The 19,957-nt window shown below is 37.9% G+C and overlaps 1 protein-coding gene, 1 long non-coding RNA gene and 1 pseudogene across 2 annotated transcripts; 2 read left to right on the forward strand and 1 right to left on the reverse strand.

The window, feature by feature from the left end:
* Positions 1 to 5,809: 5,809 nt before the first annotated feature.
* On the reverse strand, positions 5,810 to 7,571 carry LOC112179232 (alcohol acyl transferase 1 allele RGa). Its single transcript, XM_024317585.2, has 2 exons — positions 6,985 to 7,571; positions 5,810 to 6,834 (listed from the first exon to the last, which is right to left on the reverse strand). The coding sequence occupies exons 1-2, from the start codon at positions 7,429 to 7,431 to the stop codon at positions 5,893 to 5,895; spliced, it is 1,389 nt and encodes a 462-aa protein (XP_024173353.1). The 5' UTR covers positions 7,432 to 7,571; the 3' UTR covers positions 5,810 to 5,892.
* Positions 7,572 to 14,497: 6,926 nt separating this feature from the next.
* LOC112176156 lies at positions 14,498 to 14,994 on the forward strand (annotated as a pseudogene).
* A 2,910-nt stretch (positions 14,995 to 17,904) lies between these two features.
* LOC121050423 lies at positions 17,905 to 19,837 on the forward strand. The gene is made up of 2 exons (XR_005802925.1): positions 17,905 to 18,340; positions 19,621 to 19,837. It is a non-coding gene; the product is annotated as an uncharacterized LOC121050423 (long non-coding RNA).
* Positions 19,838 to 19,957: the final 120 nt, after the last annotated feature.

The following is a 19,957-nucleotide window of genomic DNA, read 5'->3' on the forward strand; positions in this document are numbered from 1 at the left end:
ATCAACTTTTGTTCAAAGCCTTGCATACTTGTGGATTAGAAAACAAGACGATTAGGTGAATTATTTTCTAAACCTAGCTCCAATTACATGCATAAATCCTATGTTGGCCACCATAAAACAAACACATGTAAAAGTTTTCAATCAATCAGAGATAAACAACCAATCCACACCACAGATCAAGAAACTAAATTTAAACAAACATATGTTCTACATAATTGGGGCTTCAAACCTCGCCCCTAACAAAAGGTAACTAGCCACACATCGTCTTAAATTCAACAAATAAAAGCATGAGTATTAGATTACAAGATGATAAAAACCGTAAAGATGATAAAAACCGTAAAAGGGAGAGTATGAGAGCCACGAATTCACTTTTAGGCAGCCTTAGATGCAGGCAATCCTTCAAGATGGGGCACGGCAGGAGCTTGATGGAAGTGGATGGTGAATTGCACGGTTTTCCTTCTTGAAGACTTGGGAATTTTTGAGACTTTGTGTGCTAGGGTTTGGGAGCAGAAGATGGCGCTGTAGGATGGTGCTCTCCAACGTGTTCAGAGCCTCTATATATATAGAATACACAGCCCAAGTTTCCTTTTCCAATTCCGCTTTGAAAGCCTCTCCTAGTTGCTTGAGAATTACTCTACTTGGTGCATAATTAAATGATTTTCAAGCCTTAATAATCTTCCCAAAATCTTGAGGAATCATTCTAGGACTCTCCTTCATATTTGCAGCAGCAATAAACTACCAAAAATGCCGTGGAAATCCGTCCAAAGAAGAATTTCGTCCAAAATGCCCTGTTTTGACTAGGATTCAATTTCTGTCTCTGAAGCTTCCTTCTTGGACAAGGAACGACTTCGTCTTGACAAGTTTCTGGATGTTTCTTGACTCCCACGTGTTCTATGACATCATATCATCTATAATGATCAATAAACTTCTGGAAAAAATCCAAGGAAATCGCGGAAAAGATCTCCCAAAAAGCTTCGTGAAAAGCTGACAGTTTCTGCCTCATCGGGAAGCATACTTCGACTTTGATTTCCTACTGCCTCGTTGATGCTTCTGACCTTTTATTTAGCTTTAGTTGAATTATAACATCATTTATTGAAGGATCGCTGGCCCTTTTTTCAAATTTGCAGCTGGAAGGATGCAAGAATGTCTCCTCAAAACCGTTCCCAGAAAGCTGATTCTGAAACTGCAGTTTTCTGCTTTGCAGCAACTGTTTTGCACAATGAATTCCGTGGACTTCCCTTGTAATTTCTGGCCAAAAGGTTGATCAAACTTGGTCCTCTGCATCAGTAATTCATGATCTAAGGCTCCGTTTCTCCCTTTCAGCTCCTATTTCTCTTGAATCACTCCACGAACTACCTAAAAAGAAAACGAAGTGAAAACTGACTTTTTAAAGGAAATAGCTAAGAAAAGTGTAAGGGATTTCACACTATATTCGTCGCATTTATGCTCCTATCAGTGGTGGTGAAGAATATTCCGATGCATATGAAGAGAGCGAAGAATCCCTTCCACTTTCAGGAGGCTCGGGATAAGAAGATGGAGATGATGCATAAACATATCTTGGAGAGCTCGGCCGGCCGCCATGCATGGTGTTGATGATTTTGCTGTGTATGATTAAATGTGGCTTAGAAAGATATTGTGAAACTCTACTGTTGAATGATGAAGGGGAAAAGAATAAATGGGCAAAAAATTGAATTCTATTTTTCAGAACATTTGAGCCAGCCTTCTCCACGACCTTCAACCTTACCACCACCAGTACACTTTTAATTGGGATTTTAACTTCGATTTCCAGTTAGGAAACCCAGAAAAATATTATGTACATTCTAAACTTAAATACTCGGTTCAATGAGAAAAAGAATTCATTTTAACTAGACTACTAGCTGATCAATCTACATCTGCTCAACCCAAGCATCCAAAACAAAATGAACAATGGATTCAATCCAAGAATTGGAAATCAAAGCCTCACTGGATGCGACAACACTTCAAACCGGAGCTGCAAGCTTATCTTTCATCATCTCAAGTGGTGATTCCATGACTAGAGATTGAACCCCGGAAAGGTCAGGCTCCTCCCCATTGTTCCCAAGCTCAAATGAAGATGATCTTTGTAATACCCCGAAAATTCGTTATTAATTTCTTGAAATTTCTAGGAATTAATAAAGTGTTCGTTAGTGGGATTTAGTGGTTCGAGGGTGGAACGGAAATTATTTCAAACAATTATTCGCGCGGAATGTTTTGATTCAACAGTTGACTTTTAGTACATTTCAATTTTCTGAAAAACTTCCTTCACGAAAGTTGTAGAGTGCGTCGATACGAGTTCGTGCATATGAGGAACGCAAAAATCGGAGTTTGTATGAAGAAGTTATGGCATTCGGAAAAAATTTCTATTTTTGGATAAATAGAAATTTTTCGGGAATTTTTCAGAAAATCCGAAATTTCTGAAAATAGAAATTCGAGCTCTCTTCTCTCTCTTCGACCGGAAATTGCCCAATTTCTTCCTCCTCCGGCCACCTTTGGACGTGAAATCCTTGGGTTAACTTCACCTCGACCTTGCGCAGCTGCAAGTGGCAACCTTGCGCCGCGACACGACCTATATCGGCGAGCGAAAGCTCGACCCGATTTGGGTCCAAGATCGAGTCAACGTCGATATCTCGAGTTTCTGGCCACCAATCTTCGAGATTCTTGCCTTGTTGAACTCGCCTTGAGCTGCTGAACAAGCTTTACGGAGGATCGAACCGAGTGGTGGACGTTTTCACATTCGTCGGAGTTGTCACCGGTTTCTGCAAATTTTTTGGCCAAACCGAAGCTTGCGAGGTAATTTCCCACCTCTTCCCGTTATTTTCTGACCTCGAGCTAGTTATGAAAGTTGTTCACCACATTGAAATGAAGAGGCGCAGCCTGGCTGTACCTCCATTAGAGGTGGTTGACGGTGGCTCTGCCTCCTTCTCTGGCCACCCCAAGAGCAGTTTATGCCCATTTGTATGTTCTATATATCAATACGATCATTTCGACATACAACACTTAATTTTTGGAGATCGTTTGTTTTAGTTATGAATTTTACGATTTCGATAGTTCGGTTTGTGATCCGTCATGATCAGGGCATTCGATCGACTTGTAGTTTTGATATAATGATCGTAGGACTGTCCCGATGACTTTGTGTGGTCATGGGTGAAGATCCGACCACTAGATTTTTGTATAAGTGCGTTTTATGAATTGTGTTAAGTTAAATATCGTATTTGGTTAGGAGATTGATGGTTTGAGTTGATGGACGATTGTGAATTGTATTTTGAGCTGTTAAGGAGACGCAGCGGGAATTCAGAGGTGAGTAAATCTCACGTGGTTCATTTACGAACCGAGTTATTTAATTGTCAGAATTGATTGATAATTGTAAATCGTTTTCGAAAATAAAGATTTGTTTGAAATAATATGAACTCGATCGACTACGGTTCATAGGGCTACGGCTCACAGATAAAAAAATGAATTTTAAGTATAAAATGAATTTCTCGGATTTGGTGCATGTGAACTATAGTTGGTATTAGTAGGCATCCCTGAGTGGATGACTATATATATATATATTTACGTGAAATATATATATATATATATATATTTACGTGAAATATATATATCTTGATGGAATTGGACGTGTTGTTTACTTTTGTTGTGCGTTGTGATATTGAGGCAAATAAATAGAATTTGAAATTAAAGAGGGTTTTGTCGGTTTGAGCTTTGATTGAAATGTGTACGATTTTGATGATGGTTTTGAGTTGAGAACATATTGTTTTGGAATTAGTTTCGCTATTATTTTGGAGGTTGATGGAGATGAGGAAACAATATCTGTGTGATGACCTGTGTGGTGATCTGTGTGATGATTTTGTGTAAATGATGTGGGTTGTTGTGAGATGATTTATTTGAAGTTGATGGGTGATCATCGACTCTAGTGTGAGTTGTTTGACTTTTTTTATCTCTTTTCTGTGTCATTCTAATTGTTTGATTTTAAATATAATCTTCTGAACTAAGTTATATGCAGGAGTTGCTATTATTTGAATTGTGTGAATTTGGTGATCTCCTGAACTAAATTTCTATGTAGGGATTACTAATTTTTATCTAGTGTGATTGGATGTTTGGTTGTGTTTGTGGAGTTAAATGTTGTTGCTTTAATTATCTCACGAGCTGAAAAATTATAAGCATGCTTGACGTGAGTCATTTTATTTGAGTTTACTCATATGAGCTTAAAAAGCTTACCAGGTTTGTCGTTTCAACCCGGTGCACTATTCCATGGTGTAGGGTTTATTGTGCATGCAAGAGTATCGATTAATCGTCGTCGAAGCTGAGACGTACTTTCTGTAGCTTGGACGTAGAAGTGTATTGGTTTTAGTCTTCCGCTGTGTAGAGAGTTGGTGAGCATGTCTACTTACTAAATTGTAACTCAGTTTAATTTGTAAACTCTTTGTAATATGTGACTCTAAAGAGCGAGTCCGTATTGTTGTCGGTGAGCTCGGATGCTTTATGGTTTAGTTTAAAATGAAAATTTCTCTATGTGTTTTCTTGTGATTGTTATGTTTTCGCGTTTCGGTTTTGAATTTATTTATTCAAAATTCGGGGCGTGACAATCTTTGCATTCTCCCCTCAACTTCCCCATTAACAGACACATACCAATCCGACTTTCTAGTGGTGGTTGTGATGGTGGTCGACTGGTCGTGGTGGTGCTTGTGGTGGTGGTGATCGTGATCGAAGTGCCCGGCGATGGAGCAGTGAAGAGAACAAAAATTTTGTGGCAAAGAAAGGAGAGAGGGTTGTGGAGCAGTGAAATGACGACTCTACCCTTTAAAAGTTAATGGCGAAAGTGATTCCTTGTATGTATATTGGGTCGGGCTTAAAAGTTCAGGTACCAATATGATATTTTTAAAATTTGAGGTATAAAAGTTATTAGTGGATCATAGTTGAAACACTATTTTTGATTAAAAAATTAAAGACATGTACATCTATAATATTTTAGAGATTCAAATTTGCTCACCACCTTTAATATACCACCACTCCATACGCAGTTGACACGTGTTGCATAATCTGATCATAGTTACGTCTTTAGAATTAGTACTAATAAATTATTAATAATAATAGTGTGGTTAATGAAGAGAGAGAAATAAAAAGAAGCAATAATGTCTCTCAGATTCAAACCCAGAAACGTACCGGAGATGCAGATATCTCAGTTTTGGCATTTTGGGATTTGATTTTGAGTAATGCAAATTATTTCATTATTTCAAAAGTCTCAATATTATAGTCTGTACCCAGCCTCTTCCAACAAGACCTTCTCCAAGGAAACCCAAACCAAAATTGCATTGAAACATTTCAAACAAAGAAAGGGAAAGCAATTTGGAGATTGAGGAGCTGACGTCCGTTTTTGCTTGGTAGCCAGTAACAGCTTACGGTGTCGTACCAACGGAACATAGTCAAGCTCATTGGAATCAGCCCCCAATTTGGGGAGGTCATCTTCCATTTCAATTCAGATAATCAAATGAATCGAGCCTGCAATTCATATCAGCAATTCTAAAAGGAAAAAGTTGTGGGAAATCAAGCTCTTTTGAATTTGAACGGTTGGGTTCGAAAACGTAGCAGAGTGGAAAATGGGAAGAGAGAGAGAGAGAGAGAGAGAGAGAGAGAGAGAGAGAGAGGATTCAAGCAAATTGGGTTTTAGCGTTTTCGGTGAGATGAGGAGGCTATAGTTGCAGACTTCAGTTTTTTGTGGGGGTGCAAGAGAGAGAGAGAGAGGGGAGAAAGAGTAATAAACTAATAACAGAAATTAAAAATTAAAAATTTATTTTAGGGCCCTTTATTTTACTAACCATGGTTAAGTTATAATACACGTGGCATGTAATCCAATATTTTAGGATCATTGAAACCTTACAACCGCGGAATCATCCTTACAACATTAATATTAGCAGATTTAGTGTTATTTATATTTTCCACTATCTCCGACGACGTCATCTTATCGAGTTCCTCCTGAAATCTTGCCATACTCCACAATGGCAAGCACACTGGCACCAAAATCCCGTCCTCTTTTTCCTTTTTGTGCTGAACATAGAAACTAACAATGTTCACGGCCTTGGCAGGTCCAGAAAATGATGGCTTTCCCCACCCCAAGTTGACATCTGGGATGCCAGTACGTCTAATATCTGAAACTATGAAGTTCCCGGTCAATGTAAATGGAGGCCGTCCTCTTATGACCAAAAGATCTGCCACTGATCTCATGTACTCTTCATTCATTTCAGATTTTGCTTTCATCACCAACTCCAGTGCATATCCCAATGGACTTTCACACAATTGTTTCACTCCTGAAACAGCAGCTGGGTATGCGAATGCATTGCCGTAGTAACCCAAAGGAAGATCTAGACTGTTGCGCTTCCCACGTGCATTGACTATGCATGAAATCCGAACAACCTGTTCCGGATTAAGTTCTAGTGCAACTGTGCGGCACTTCCACAAACACGATGTTATAAGGTCGAATGTAGAGCAATTGGAAAGGTGTGGTGGAAGATGTTTCTTCATGGCCCTTATCTCATTGGGACCAAAGTAGACAGATTTTTGCACCATTACTGCCGCATCAGAGCGCTCATCTGAGTAGTCATCAATCATTTCCTCGTATTCGTGATGTATACATGTAATTCGTGGTGGATCTCGGGCATTCAAGACCTCTCGCTCCCACACTGGTGGAATAGATGGTGCTGTTTTTCCTTGAACCATCTCCCCTACTGTGTTCAAGAACTGGACCAATCCAGCCCCATCGCACATTGTATGGTTCAGGCGCAATGCAAATATGAAACCTCCGCATCTCAAAATGGTCACCTAGCAAATATGGTTTAGTCAGCCATTTTTATCTTCATGTTCTTATTATCATCATTAGAGCAAATTATAGTTTAGTACAATGCTGCATGAAAAAAGAGGATATCTAGCTATTAATAACTTGTAATAAACTTATTGTATCTGTTGATTTACCTGAATTAACAACAAAGGGCAACCAAGAATGCCATCCGAGCCCGGGACATTAAATAGGATGTCCTCTAACACAGGGCAAGGGGGTAGAATAGCATCTCCAATTTCCTCGAGAGTGACGTCAGCATTAGCCCCAACGAACAAGACACCTTCTCCGTTGCAATCCACCATAAGCTTTCTGTTAGGCCCTTCCCTGAGCCTACCTGCCAAAGGGTAGTAATACACCAATGCTCTACTTATTGCTTCCCTGATCATCTGAACGGGGCCTTTTCGGTTCGATATTGAAGGATTGTTCTTGTAGGCGATGATGACTGGTATCTGAAACCTAAGGCCTTGCTGGTCATCTATATCTGACAGCATCTTTGTTTCATGAGGAGTTGGCCTTGCCGGAGTTATAAGTTGTGGCTGGGTTCGATTAACTTGAAATACTAAGGAGCGTGGCAACGCCATGGCTTGATAATCAAAACCTTTACAAAGAAAATAGTGTTGAATGAGAAGATAGTGTTGGTTGACCACAAGAAATCTACAAGATCGATAAATTTAGTAGCTATATATAGAAAAAATGCTAGAGGATTCTGTAGGCAGTCGTATTTGACTATATTGGATTATTATCACAAACGTTTTCCACAATCAAAAACCTTCCCATCATATCAATATATACTACTCATATGTACTACCAAATTTATCAATTTGGTTTCACACTTACAATACATAAATTGCAAGTTGCAACTGTACCAGCAATTTTCCAGTGGTAATCTGAAGTTGGATAAAAACTACTTTTACTTTTTTGGTCAAAGTTAGATGAAAACTGGGTGATCCTTTGTATTTTTGTTAGATGACTTGGGTATATAATGTTAATCGGATAATTTGGGTACATGCATCAAAATTTGGTAGTCTATTGTGATACTAAATGAAGTTGGTTTTATAGCATAGATAGATTAGTTAATTAAATGTATGTAGATATATTAATGAATTGATCGATAGATATATGTGTTTATAGTTCTACAGTAAATTTCAGGTTAGTGCTTATTATTTATCCAATTTTATAGATTTTTTTTTCTAGTGAAATCTACACTCCTATTTTTACATTCTGCAATCTCACTCATACTTTAGAAACTTGTTTGAAACTTGAGTTTTCAAATTTGCCCTGAAGTCAATGACATTCAACAGTACTCTCCAAAGTTTGTAGCAAAAGTTCACAAATAACTTCTACTGAATAGAAGGAAAATGTTGGTCCTAAAACTTGTTGCCATATTCTCTTGGCTAACAATTGGTTTTGATACAAATTATATGCAATTGAAGATTTGCACAAAGTGAGGTAATTTTTTTTTTATTTTTTATTTTTGGTTGTTTCATACAATGTATCTCATGCAGAGGGGGAATCTCTCTTAATTTTCAGCTTTGTAAATTTCAGTTTGATCTATTGGCTTGACAAGGTTCAAGCTTTTATTGCATCAATGAGAGTTGGAGCTAGTTTTGAAATAACGTTGATTGCACTGGGATTTAGCTGAAAGTAAGAAAGATTGAGTTTGTGATTTAAAAAAATAATTGGGGTTTTCTATACGTGTTGTTTCAAATTGCGTACCAAAGTCACCAACTGGGAAAAGGAATCGAGGAATGGATTTCATATGAAACAACTAGAATTCAGGTAAGTTTGTTTGTACTAGATTCAAAAGCTTAACTTCTTTGGTAACAAAAGTCAATTAATGGAGGTTAATTTGAGATAACAACAGTCTTTAGGTCTGCATTATACTAAAAAATCCACTTTAATTTGGACGAGGTAATATGAGTATATGACAATGTCATTTGTTACTCTTCTATCTCAAAGAAGACATAATTACAAAGAAGAAGTTATGTCAGAAGTAGAGAGTGAAGAAAGAAGCAATTCACAGTTGTTGGGCTAAAAGTGGAGTTTCATGCGACAAAATTAATATACAGGTTGAAGTGGGAGTGCAGAATGTAAAAAAAAAAGAGCGTGAGTTTCACTCCTTTTTTGTTTTGATTAAATAAAAGAATTTCATTAATAATGCTTCACCAATTTTATATATGTAGTGAAATTTGGAGAAAACAATAATTTGATGGGGTTGAATGTTGTTATCATCTTTATCATATTTAGTTTAAAATGAAATGAAATTAAAAAATTTTAACTTGTAAAAATTAAAGCGAAAGTGTAATTAAGAGAGGTAAAATGATAAAAGCATTCTTCTTTTATTTTCGGTAGCGATGTTGTACACATTCGGACCCTTCCAAATTTCAAATTTTGATTCAGCTCCTGATCAGAACCCAGATATTTTCACAAAGTTTCCTGAGGCCATTTGTGAGCCTCTATTTCATTCAATGACTGCCATCTGTCTTGTGCTATTAGCATCACCACAAGCTGTATTTATGGCGGAGGAAAGCAACTGGTGCTGGACATGCATCCATATGTATCCACACGTGTTTCACAATAATGCTAATTGATCATGCCACCCATCACCAAAAGCCACCTAGCTGCGTTTGAAGTGATTAATTCGCATTTCATTAATTCGATACTGACACTTCTCTGTACATCTTTTGAATTCACGAGTGTTACTTCAAGTCTCTGCCAATTCCTTGAACTTGAGTATATGATGTTTATGTGCACAAAAAAAATGTGCACAAACATATTATTGATTAGTGTTTAACATGTGGTAACAGTTTTGGTAATACTCTCTCTCTCTCTCTCTCTCAACCTTTTGTACTAGGTTTCCTCTCTACCAAGACAAGAGTCGGTGACGATTTCTCTATCTTTAATGGGCAATTTGGCTTGGACTTTGGCCTAGATTAGAGGCATCTGGCTTCTTTTCCCTTTCCGTTGCCTTTCTTTCTTTTTAGCGTGAGTCTCTGCTTCTTCATTTTTTTTTCCACATCTATCTTTCTTCGTTTTCTGCAAAAAAATAAAATTAAAAAAAAATAAAAAAATAAAAAATCAGTCCTTGTGCGTCACTGTATCTAGCGGTTCTTATCTCCTTCCTTCTATCATGGTATTCTGCTCCTATGGCACTATAAGCATTAGCCTCATAATTAATTAGAATCTAAATAAACTTTAATTTTGTAGGAAAAAAAGACCCCAATAGAATCTCCTATTCGATCGTTGATCACGTACATCTACAAGCCTCATAATGTACTAAGAAAATTCATCCTTAATCAAAAGAATAATATTTATTTTGTTTCACTACACCAAATATGGGCTTTAGAGTCGGCCATAAAACATCTCTAATAATATATTACTAAGTAGTACTTTTTTTTTTTTTTGAAATAGAAGTTGAATTCATTAGATTAACAGTGAAAAGGCTAGAGTCTACCATAACTTACATAAGCAAACTCGGCAAGAAAATCCGAACTAAACTATGTAAGCTAGAGTAGATCATTAAACTCTCTAGAACGCTCGCTTTTAAGCAAGCCAATCTGAGAATGTATAAACCTCGCCCTCTACGAAAAGGAAATCATTCAACTAGCACTCCCTTGCCAATCACGCAATTGTGGTATACGCAAGAAACTAGAAACATCATAGATGACTCATAGAAGCTTATCTAAACACTCACACAGGTTTGCGCCAATCTTGTTTCAAATAATTACCAACTCCCGTAGCAGTCTTGATCTGACAAACGATTGGTTATGGACCATCTACACGACCAAATTCCCCAAGAAGGTCCACCTCTTAGGTCAGGGCCACCCTCATCACTAAGTAACATATGAAGGTTATAAAACACCCTCCGAAAAAGCCCATTGATTAGGCCCAAGAGACCCATATCTGAGCCCAGGCCCAGCAGCACCAGCCCAAACATGAGCAGCCCTAACAAAAGCACCAGCCCAAACATTGCTGCAGCTGCCTCTGCCTAAATCTCTAGCGGCCTTCCTCGACATAGTATCAGTGGCCTCTCAAGACCGGTGCAACCCAAAGCTAGGACCACCAGCCAACTCAATCCTGCAGAGATCACAAACCGACGCTCTGCAATCCAAGCACCTACACCACCGCGGTTGAAGAAACACGATTGGATCTGTTGCTTATCTTCACTGACGATGCTGCTTCTATACCAGCAGGACTCAGGAGCACCTCCCTTCACCGACCTGTGAACCTCTGAGATCACCTTCAAACCACACACCGCAGCCTCTCGTTGTCAAACGCAGAATCACCGCAATCACACCTCTGACCAAACAGTCTTCCTCCTCAACCAAGAGGTCGCGTTATCAAATCTCAAAGGAAGGGAACTTGATGTCAAGCGTCGCTGGGCATGGTGTAATCGCACCCAAAACGAGGGGTGCCCCCGCTGTTGCACCCGAAACCTAGGTTAAGGGTTTGTGCTTTTACTGTTTTCTCTTGACTCAACTAGATTGAGAAAAATATTACTGACTAACTCACGGAACCAGGAATTAAAATTACGGTAGGCTAAATTTACCTTATGCTGCCAAGATTTTTTTTTTTTGGTAGAGTCTTCCTTGTATTGATGGAATATCTCAACTACATAACACTTGTTAAAACACATCTTAACAATTGCTCAACTCTCAACAGTCAACTTTTTAAACAAATTCGCCACTATTATGGGCAATTGGGCGTCAATAAAATAAATTCAATATCTTTCCCTATGCATCAATAAAACAAACCCAATATTTTTGACTACTTGCTAACAATTACAACAAGAAAAATGAAGTACTGAAAAAAAAAATCTTGAAATCGCCAATTTATAACATAAATTTCAATCCTAATGTCGTAAGAAATTTTGTATTAGAACAAAAATTAAACTCTAATACCTAGGGATTGCTAAATCAATAAGGTTATTGGGGTGCTTTGGTGCTCCTCGTGGAGTTGCAGAGTTCATGACAATAAAGAGAAGAGAGTGACTGAGGTTTAGAGCAGAAAGTGATTGCGCAGATAGAAGTTCACTATTGAGAGACAAGAAAAATGGACGTTGTTCATTGAATTTTTGTTTGATGATATATATACAACTTCTGTTTTTTAGGGGTACGCTGCTGATAATATATATATATATATATATATATAAATTATTTTTTAATCAAGAAGTTTGGGTGGGCTGCAGCACGCCTTAGCCCACCCATGGTTCCGTGCCTATTACTGACTAACATACAGCTAAATTTATCCCTAATAGAAGGAGTGATGAATTTGCTATCTGTCTCTAAAAAGGTTGCGTCTTTAATGCTTATTAAAGACAGCTGGAAACAGAATCAGTCCCTGTGGCCGTTTCTCCTACACGTATACAATAACAACCACTGACAATACAAACCGCCTCTACTTCTTTTAGAGAGGAACATTTAATATATTAAATGCCTCTATTGCATTTGAACTACAATGACGGCAACCTATTACAATCGAATTTTTTAAAGTAAAAGTTACTAACATAAGATCAATAACCAAAATAGGTAGAGACTACAAACATCTAATAATAGAGAGATTAATGGGGGAACGCCTTAGCCCACCCATGGTTCCGTGCCTATTACTGACTAACATACAGCTAAATTTATCCCTAATAGAAGGAGTGATGAATTTGCTATCTGTCTCTAAAAAGGTTGCGTCTTTAATGCTTATTAAAGACAGCTGGAAACAGAATCAGTCCCTATGGCCGTTTCTCCTACACGTATACAATAGCAACCACTGACAATACAAACCGCTTCTACTTCTTTTAGAGAGGAACATTTAATATATTAAATGCCTCTAATGCAATTGAACTATAACGACGGCAACCTATTACAATCCAATTTTTTAAAGTAAAAGTTACTAACATAAGAGCAATAACCAAAATAGGTAGAGACTACAAACATCTAATAATAGAGAGATTAATGGGGGAACAAAAAATTATCTATTCAAGCATTGCAACTCATTATAAACCAGGGATGCTCCCATAAATTCAAGCCTACTACAAAGAAAAATAGCCTCGCCTTCTAAGGAAAAGTTGATTATCTAAACCTCACTTGCCTACACTCAATTGTGGTACATATGAAGAATAAAAACATCTCAGAAAGCTCCTAAAAAAGTTATTCCTTCACATACAAGACTTGAAAAGCCTAAAAAAAAACAAGAAAATGAGTTCAAGCAGTAGGCCCATAACCTCACAGCCGAACACATACTCCATACTCCATATTTTGGATCAAATAAAGGAAACTAGGCCGAAGGACTAGGCCCAAAATGACCTATCTCCCCTTCCATCTAGGATCGCCTTTTTCTTCATTCGATCTCCGACAATCGGACCCATTGCCAAACCATTAGCAAAAGCCACTGCTTTCACCAAGCTTTTTCCTTTACATGAGATGTTGCTACTTGAGTATCAGTCGCAAAGGATGTCGAACCCAACCTTAAACACCGCTACCCTGTAACCTGAACCCGACCTAGATCATTGCATAAATCCTCTGCCACCGATTAGCCAAATTGAGGCCTGCACCACCCCGCACTTTTATCCTGTCCTAACCACCACAACAGCCAATCAACCATCGTAGCCTTTATTCACCATAACAGCCAACCATGGCAACCTCATCCATGACAACCTTACAATGCAACAACCTCCCCTCCCACGCACTCGGGCTCAACTCTAGAAACCACTCACAAGGATGAGAGTCGTACGCGACCTTCGGCTCGTTGTCAAATCACCACTGCTTGCCTTCGATGACGTTGCTAAAATGAGACTAGCGAAGAAACCTTAGCAGACCTTTTTTGATTTTTTTTTGATTTTTGATTTTTATCTCTTTTCTTTGTTACATTATCTTGTATAAGAACAAAAAATAGTTGTACTGTACCAATTCCAATCCAATCAGCCTAGATCAAATGTATAACAATAATATTTTAATATATGTCATGGATAACAACTTGATAACAATGTGCTTGACTTGATCATCAAACCTTATGTGGTAGCGGATGTAGCACGAAGCTCAACCAATCAGAATATTCCATGAAATGATGTGGCGATGCCATATTAACAGCCACATAACGTGAGATGCAGGCTAGATCCAAAAAAGTGGTCCATAGTATTATTCAATTTTTTCCGTTTGGGGAAAATCAAATTCATTTCGAATTAGTACTTGGTACAGATGCGGTTGACATAAATTTGACAACGAATTTCATTCTAGGCATATATAGATAAAATTTTACAAACAGTACCTAAAATAAAGTCCACTCATCACTTTAATACATAAATTTCAAAAAATATCATATTGGCACCCCAATATTAAAATTCGAACAACTTTTAGTACTTGCCTTCTATAACGGCGTCAAACTTTTATTTTTTAAGGGATATTTTTGTCCCTCCATTTCTTAACTCAATTTTTTTTTCTTCCACTCAACAACTATTTTTTCAATAAAAACCGCTTCCTTCTTTTCCTTCTTTTCTACTCTTAACCTCTGATTTCTGAAACACTAAACCCAAACTTGTAATCAAAATGAAATCCCCAAATTCAATTTAGGGTTTCTCTATATCAACCTCAACCTCTATTTTCTTCTTCCAACATCCTATTTCAACTAAAGTTTTGATTTTTGGATTGGGGATAGAAGATGGGGGCATTCATATCCAAGTTCTGGTTAGTGTTGTTCCCTGCAAAAAAGAATAAGATTGTGGTAGTTGGGTTGGACAATGCTGGGAAGATGACTACCCCTTACAAATTACACTTGGGAGAGGGTATCACTACGAACCCGACTATAGGCAGCAAGATAGACTGAAGATTTCATGGAAAACATGCTACCGTGGAACTCATGCTATCATTGTGGCAATAGACAACATAGAAAGTGCCAAAATTTCCATTATGAAGGACGAACTCGTCAGGTTGCTTGGACATGCGGATCTTCAACATTCAGTCATACTGGTTTTTGCTAATAAACAAGATCTCAAGGATGCCATGATCCCAGCTGAGATCACTGACATTTTGTCTCTTCACAACATTAAGAATCATGACTAGTACATCTAAGCATGATGTGCCTTCAATGGGATGGGTTGTATGATCGATGGCCTAGGTTGAATCGCCTCACTGATTATCAAAAGAGCACCTAGTTGAAGACTTTTTAGGTTGTGGTTAATATGGCTTGACAAGACCCGCCCCGAATTTTACTCTGAAATCCGAGGTGGCCCTATGGGGCCCACCTTAGGAGTAGCTCTACCAAAAATTCGGCAGAGTCATCCCTAAAATGGACTACCTAAAAACCTGTAAAACACATAAAACACTTCAAGCAAGCCAACCTTATACTCCTGGAGCCACCCTGCTCCCAATTACTATCAACTCCACTTTCACAAAACACAAAACTCAACAATACTAAACCCAAATGTTATCAGAGCGATACTAATACACAGGGATATAAAAAGAAGAGTAAAGGATCGAGGAATCCTACAATGTGGAAGTAGTGACAACTATGCCTCAAATGCCATGTACGCCCGACCTCCACTAATTCGCCTGCAAACTGGGTATTTGAAACCGAAGGACCCAGGGGAAAGTAGTTAAAAACATGTTAGAGTGAATGGACAAAAATAAATAGATAAATAAGATAATTCAAAAGAAAGTAAAGCATTAATACTTTCCCACATCTATTTCTTTTTAGACATTGATGCATGCAATGTGTATAAAACATATTTCTCGTAATACGAAAATTCGTGAAACATTCCAGCCCCGCTGGTCAAAAGATATCGAGCTAGCCCCGCTAGCTGAAGGTATCAATCAAATATCGGGAAGAAGTTCTCACCATACAAATAAGTGAGCCTCCCAGGCTCGGGTCGGAGTGTCCCACACTCTGGAGCATCCCATGCTCTACTCTACTCACCCACGAACACATAGTAAGTAGGGAGGAGTACTAATAGGCTAGCTAGCAATAAATATGACGACCCAGGTATAGTGGTTTAAAACCATACGAAAACTCGAAAAATCCGTAAGGCTTCCCCAATATCTCACGAGAAAGTTCATAATCCAACGACACGGCCCCGCATGCCAAAATATTCTCTAAATTATAAACCATTAGGCGAGAAATAATCGATAAATATAATTCCATCGAAAATCCCATTTTCGAAAAATATTCCTGAAATCTCAATATCGATGAATAGAAATATATTATAAATTTCCGGAAATCACCTCGAAAAATAATTCGTCGCAAATCACTTAAATCATGATTTCAAATAAAAGTCATATATCGGAGATACTTATCGAAGGCTCAAAATCCATTTCCGAATCATAATTGAAAATAATTCATAATTAATCTCCGAAAATTAAATCATAAATCTAAGGCAAAATATTATGCTCGATAATAAAATGATAAATAAATTATTATTTCAGGAAAAATAAATGCATGCATCATTCTTTAAAAATAAAAGTCCACTCACTGTACTATTTAGGCGATCACCCATACGAGTTCCTTCGTCGAGCAATAACTCGGTACGTCGCCCTGTACACAATTATTTTCCGTAAATAACTATTGAACAATTAAATATGATTTCCAAAATCAAATCCTCATAAATCAACTCTCCACTTCTTCTCGGATTCAACCCAAATTTTACATCTAACACCAATTCATTATCTTAAAGGTTCCAAGTCAGAACTGAGACATATCTGACGGTCGGATTCTCGTAATTCGATAATCGAAACCCTAAACTTCAAAAATTCATAATTAATTCTAAGCTTCTCCAAAATTCTCCAAAATCACAATTACACCTCTATAAATCAAATGTTATTTAAAACAACTAAATTTGGACTTAAAGCTCTGCCCTAAGCGCCACCACGCGCCGTCCATAGTGGCGGGGCGTGGGCCCCACGCGCCACCGACAACCACCACCAATGGCCACCAAATTTTGGCAGCACCACCTACTCAACAGACCCAACACTTTTCACAATTACAAGAGATTCCAATTTTACCTTTAAGTACTCGATATTGGCCGGTGAAGAAAACCCAGAAATTCCAAGAACCCTAGGATCGGGATTTGATCGATTCTCCCTCTACACTGCAAATCGTGGCTCAAGGCTAGGGGCAAAATGATCCTTAGCAAAAACCTCACCTTTGATGGTGGTTTGGTGCCCGGAAACGGCCGGAATCGCTTGAAATCGACGAAACCTCCATTTGGCTACAGTAAAATTCGCAACTCACTTCTGAGCTCCTCTGGCCGAGCCACCGCAAAACACCACCCCAGGCGTGACAAGGAAGAGGGGGCGAGCCTGCCGGTGCACAGATTCCATCGTGGGTCGGCCGGAGAAGGAAGAAGAAATCGGCCGAAGAGGAAGAAAGGGTCGAGGGAGAGGAGAGAGAAAAGCCGGGTAGGTTTCCAAAAATGGAAACTTACCACAGTAACTTGGCTATTTATAAGAAGTTATCGTGAACAGTAACCGTAAACAGTAATTTTAATCTTTCGCTTATAACTTTCACATACGAACTCCGATTTAAGTGTGCCACATTTTCACAAACTCGGTTTAACGTCCTCTGCAACTTTCATGAAGGAAATGTTCTCAAATTTGGACCTGAACAAAAAGTCGATTTTTAGGGCCACTAAACTTATCGAGAACAACTAAAATGTAACCGAAATCGTTAACTTTCGTTTTTCCGCAAGTAAACAAATGATATTTTGGTTCGGGGCATAACATGGCTAATAATCTGTTTCTTTGGTTTTGAATTGCATGGATGGTGAGAGATGCTTATGGATTTCTAGCATGGATAGTGAGAGAGAGAATTTTGTGATTAGGAGGGAATGAAGAAATAAATGTAATAGTTTTTTTTTTAAAGGGAAATGATGGAAAAGGTCACATTAGATTGTGAAATGATAAAAAAGTCACCTAGTTTCCCACTTGATAAAAATGTCCATTTTAAATTGTTAGTAATATTAATTTAGTCCTTATTAATAATAAAGTGATGTTAAAAAAGGTCAGTTTTTAATTTTTTTGATCCCCATTCTACCCTTAAGCTTAATACACGTTTATAACCGTGCATTCAAATTTGACCTCCCATTTTGATCAGAAATTCCAAAACCTAAAAGCTTGATTCGATCTTGATCGAAGCTCTCTCTCTCTCCTTCCTTTTCCACACAGACACAGACCTCGCCAGCACCAGAGCTTACTCCGATCTCTTGGTTTTCATCACTGCGGCGAAGTCGATATCTGCTTCTACAGTATCGGGACTGACTCGCCGGTAATCGGATTGCTCCAGATCGTTCAGGTCGATCCGGCGTCGACCTTGAAGGAGACGATGAAGGTTGCAGTCTCCGGGAACTGCTCCATTATTAGCAGCTTGCCGTCGCGGTACTCGAAGAGGAAGAGCAACAGAGCAGTATACCAAATTATGCACTGGAGCACGATGACCTGGACCATAAGGCTGCCGGACTCCGGGATTTGGTAGCCGTACATGGTGATCAACAAAGGAATCCCTATGACCAGAGTAATCGAATCGCTTAATTGAATGCAACACTTCTCATTCTGTTCCAATTTTTATATGTATGCATAATTCAGACTTGATATGTGATGATGAACTAGTACCACTAATTTCTGCACTAGCTTGCTTGCTTGCTTCAATTTGTACTTGTTGGGATTTAAGCGGAATCAGAGACTTGCTTACAATCGAAGTTGAAAAATTAACATCGCTAGAGCTTTCATAGTGATATGAGAGAAGAATTAACTTTCATGTAAGTGTGTTCTGATCCTGCAAATCAAACGGAAACATCTCAAATTAAACAGATCAAGCTTTAACATGCATGATATAAATTAAATTCCCATTAAATGTAGCTTGCATTTGATATTGGAATTCATGAGACCATTGGTATTGATTATGCGTGTATGCAATTAGTAACAGTTGTGGTTCTCTGTAAGCTAGAGCTTGTTCTTGGGATGATCAAGTTATATGGTGAATAAGTGACTCATATCTTTGGTTGGTACTGATGGTGTGGGAACTAAACTTAAGCTTGCATTTGGGCTGCCAGTTTGTAGTTTGCCTTTGAAGTATAGGTTTGAAATTTCTGTGGGATAATGAACTATCAAGAAAGTTTGTACTGTAATCTATATAATTGTGTTTGTTGTATTATAAATTTCTTCTTCTTTTTCCATAATCCATGCTATGTTCATTGATTCTGTTATGTCTTTTAATTGATTCTATGTTCTTTGATTTGTTTCATTATGTTCCAGCTCTTATATTTACAATTCATTGGCTAAATTCAAGGTAGAACAAAGATCTGCAAATCTGAAATTGTGTTTCTGGGCTTTTGATGCAGTTGCCTTTTTACTCAAAACTGTACATTTTGGTTGGGTATTTGAAGTTGGTGTCTTCATAAAAGTTGCAGTAGACATCTTAAACATCATTTTAAAATTCGAATCTCTTGAAAACGATTTTTCTAGAATTAGTTATGATTTTTCAAAGCTACATGTTTGTTGCATGATTTTTGTTTTAGGCAGCAGCACTGTCATGTTCTTTGTATTTGTTTTACTAGCTTCCTATTCAATCATGCTTGGAGGAACCAGCATTTCAAAACTAGATATCCCCAGGTTTCAAATGAAACAAACCTTTTCCTTTTTGGAATTCATACAAAGGATTTATGTCACCATGAAGTTAGTGTTTTGCATAATTCATGAGACCATTGGTATTTATTTGGTAATACTAATACCCAAGATGAGTCATGTGGTTGTGTACGTGTTTTGATTTCTGTACTGATCAACTTCAATTCTCAGGTTGCTATGAGTGTCGATGATATTGTTACTTCTGGAGCCAAGTCATTATTTTTCCTTGATTACTTTGCTACAAGCCGCCTTGATGTTGATCTTGCTAAAAAGGTAGAGGTCACGTATTGTGTACGTCAGCTTCTATAATTCTATAAAGATATACTACCAACTAATTGCAGTTTATTTAGATTTTTTTTTTTGATAAGTTAAATGGTCAACTTTGCTCTATTGCAGTGTTAATTCTAAGTTGATATGTGTTGTTATATGAGATGAGACAGATACCCTTTTTCTTGCATGAGTTGTGAACTAATGACTAGTAAGTTCTGTTGGCATTTTTTGCTAAATC

Source organism: Rosa chinensis, chromosome 7, assembly GCF_002994745.2.
Source record: "Rosa chinensis cultivar Old Blush chromosome 7, RchiOBHm-V2, whole genome shotgun sequence".
Taxonomy (NCBI): Eukaryota; Viridiplantae; Streptophyta; class Magnoliopsida; order Rosales; family Rosaceae; genus Rosa; species Rosa chinensis.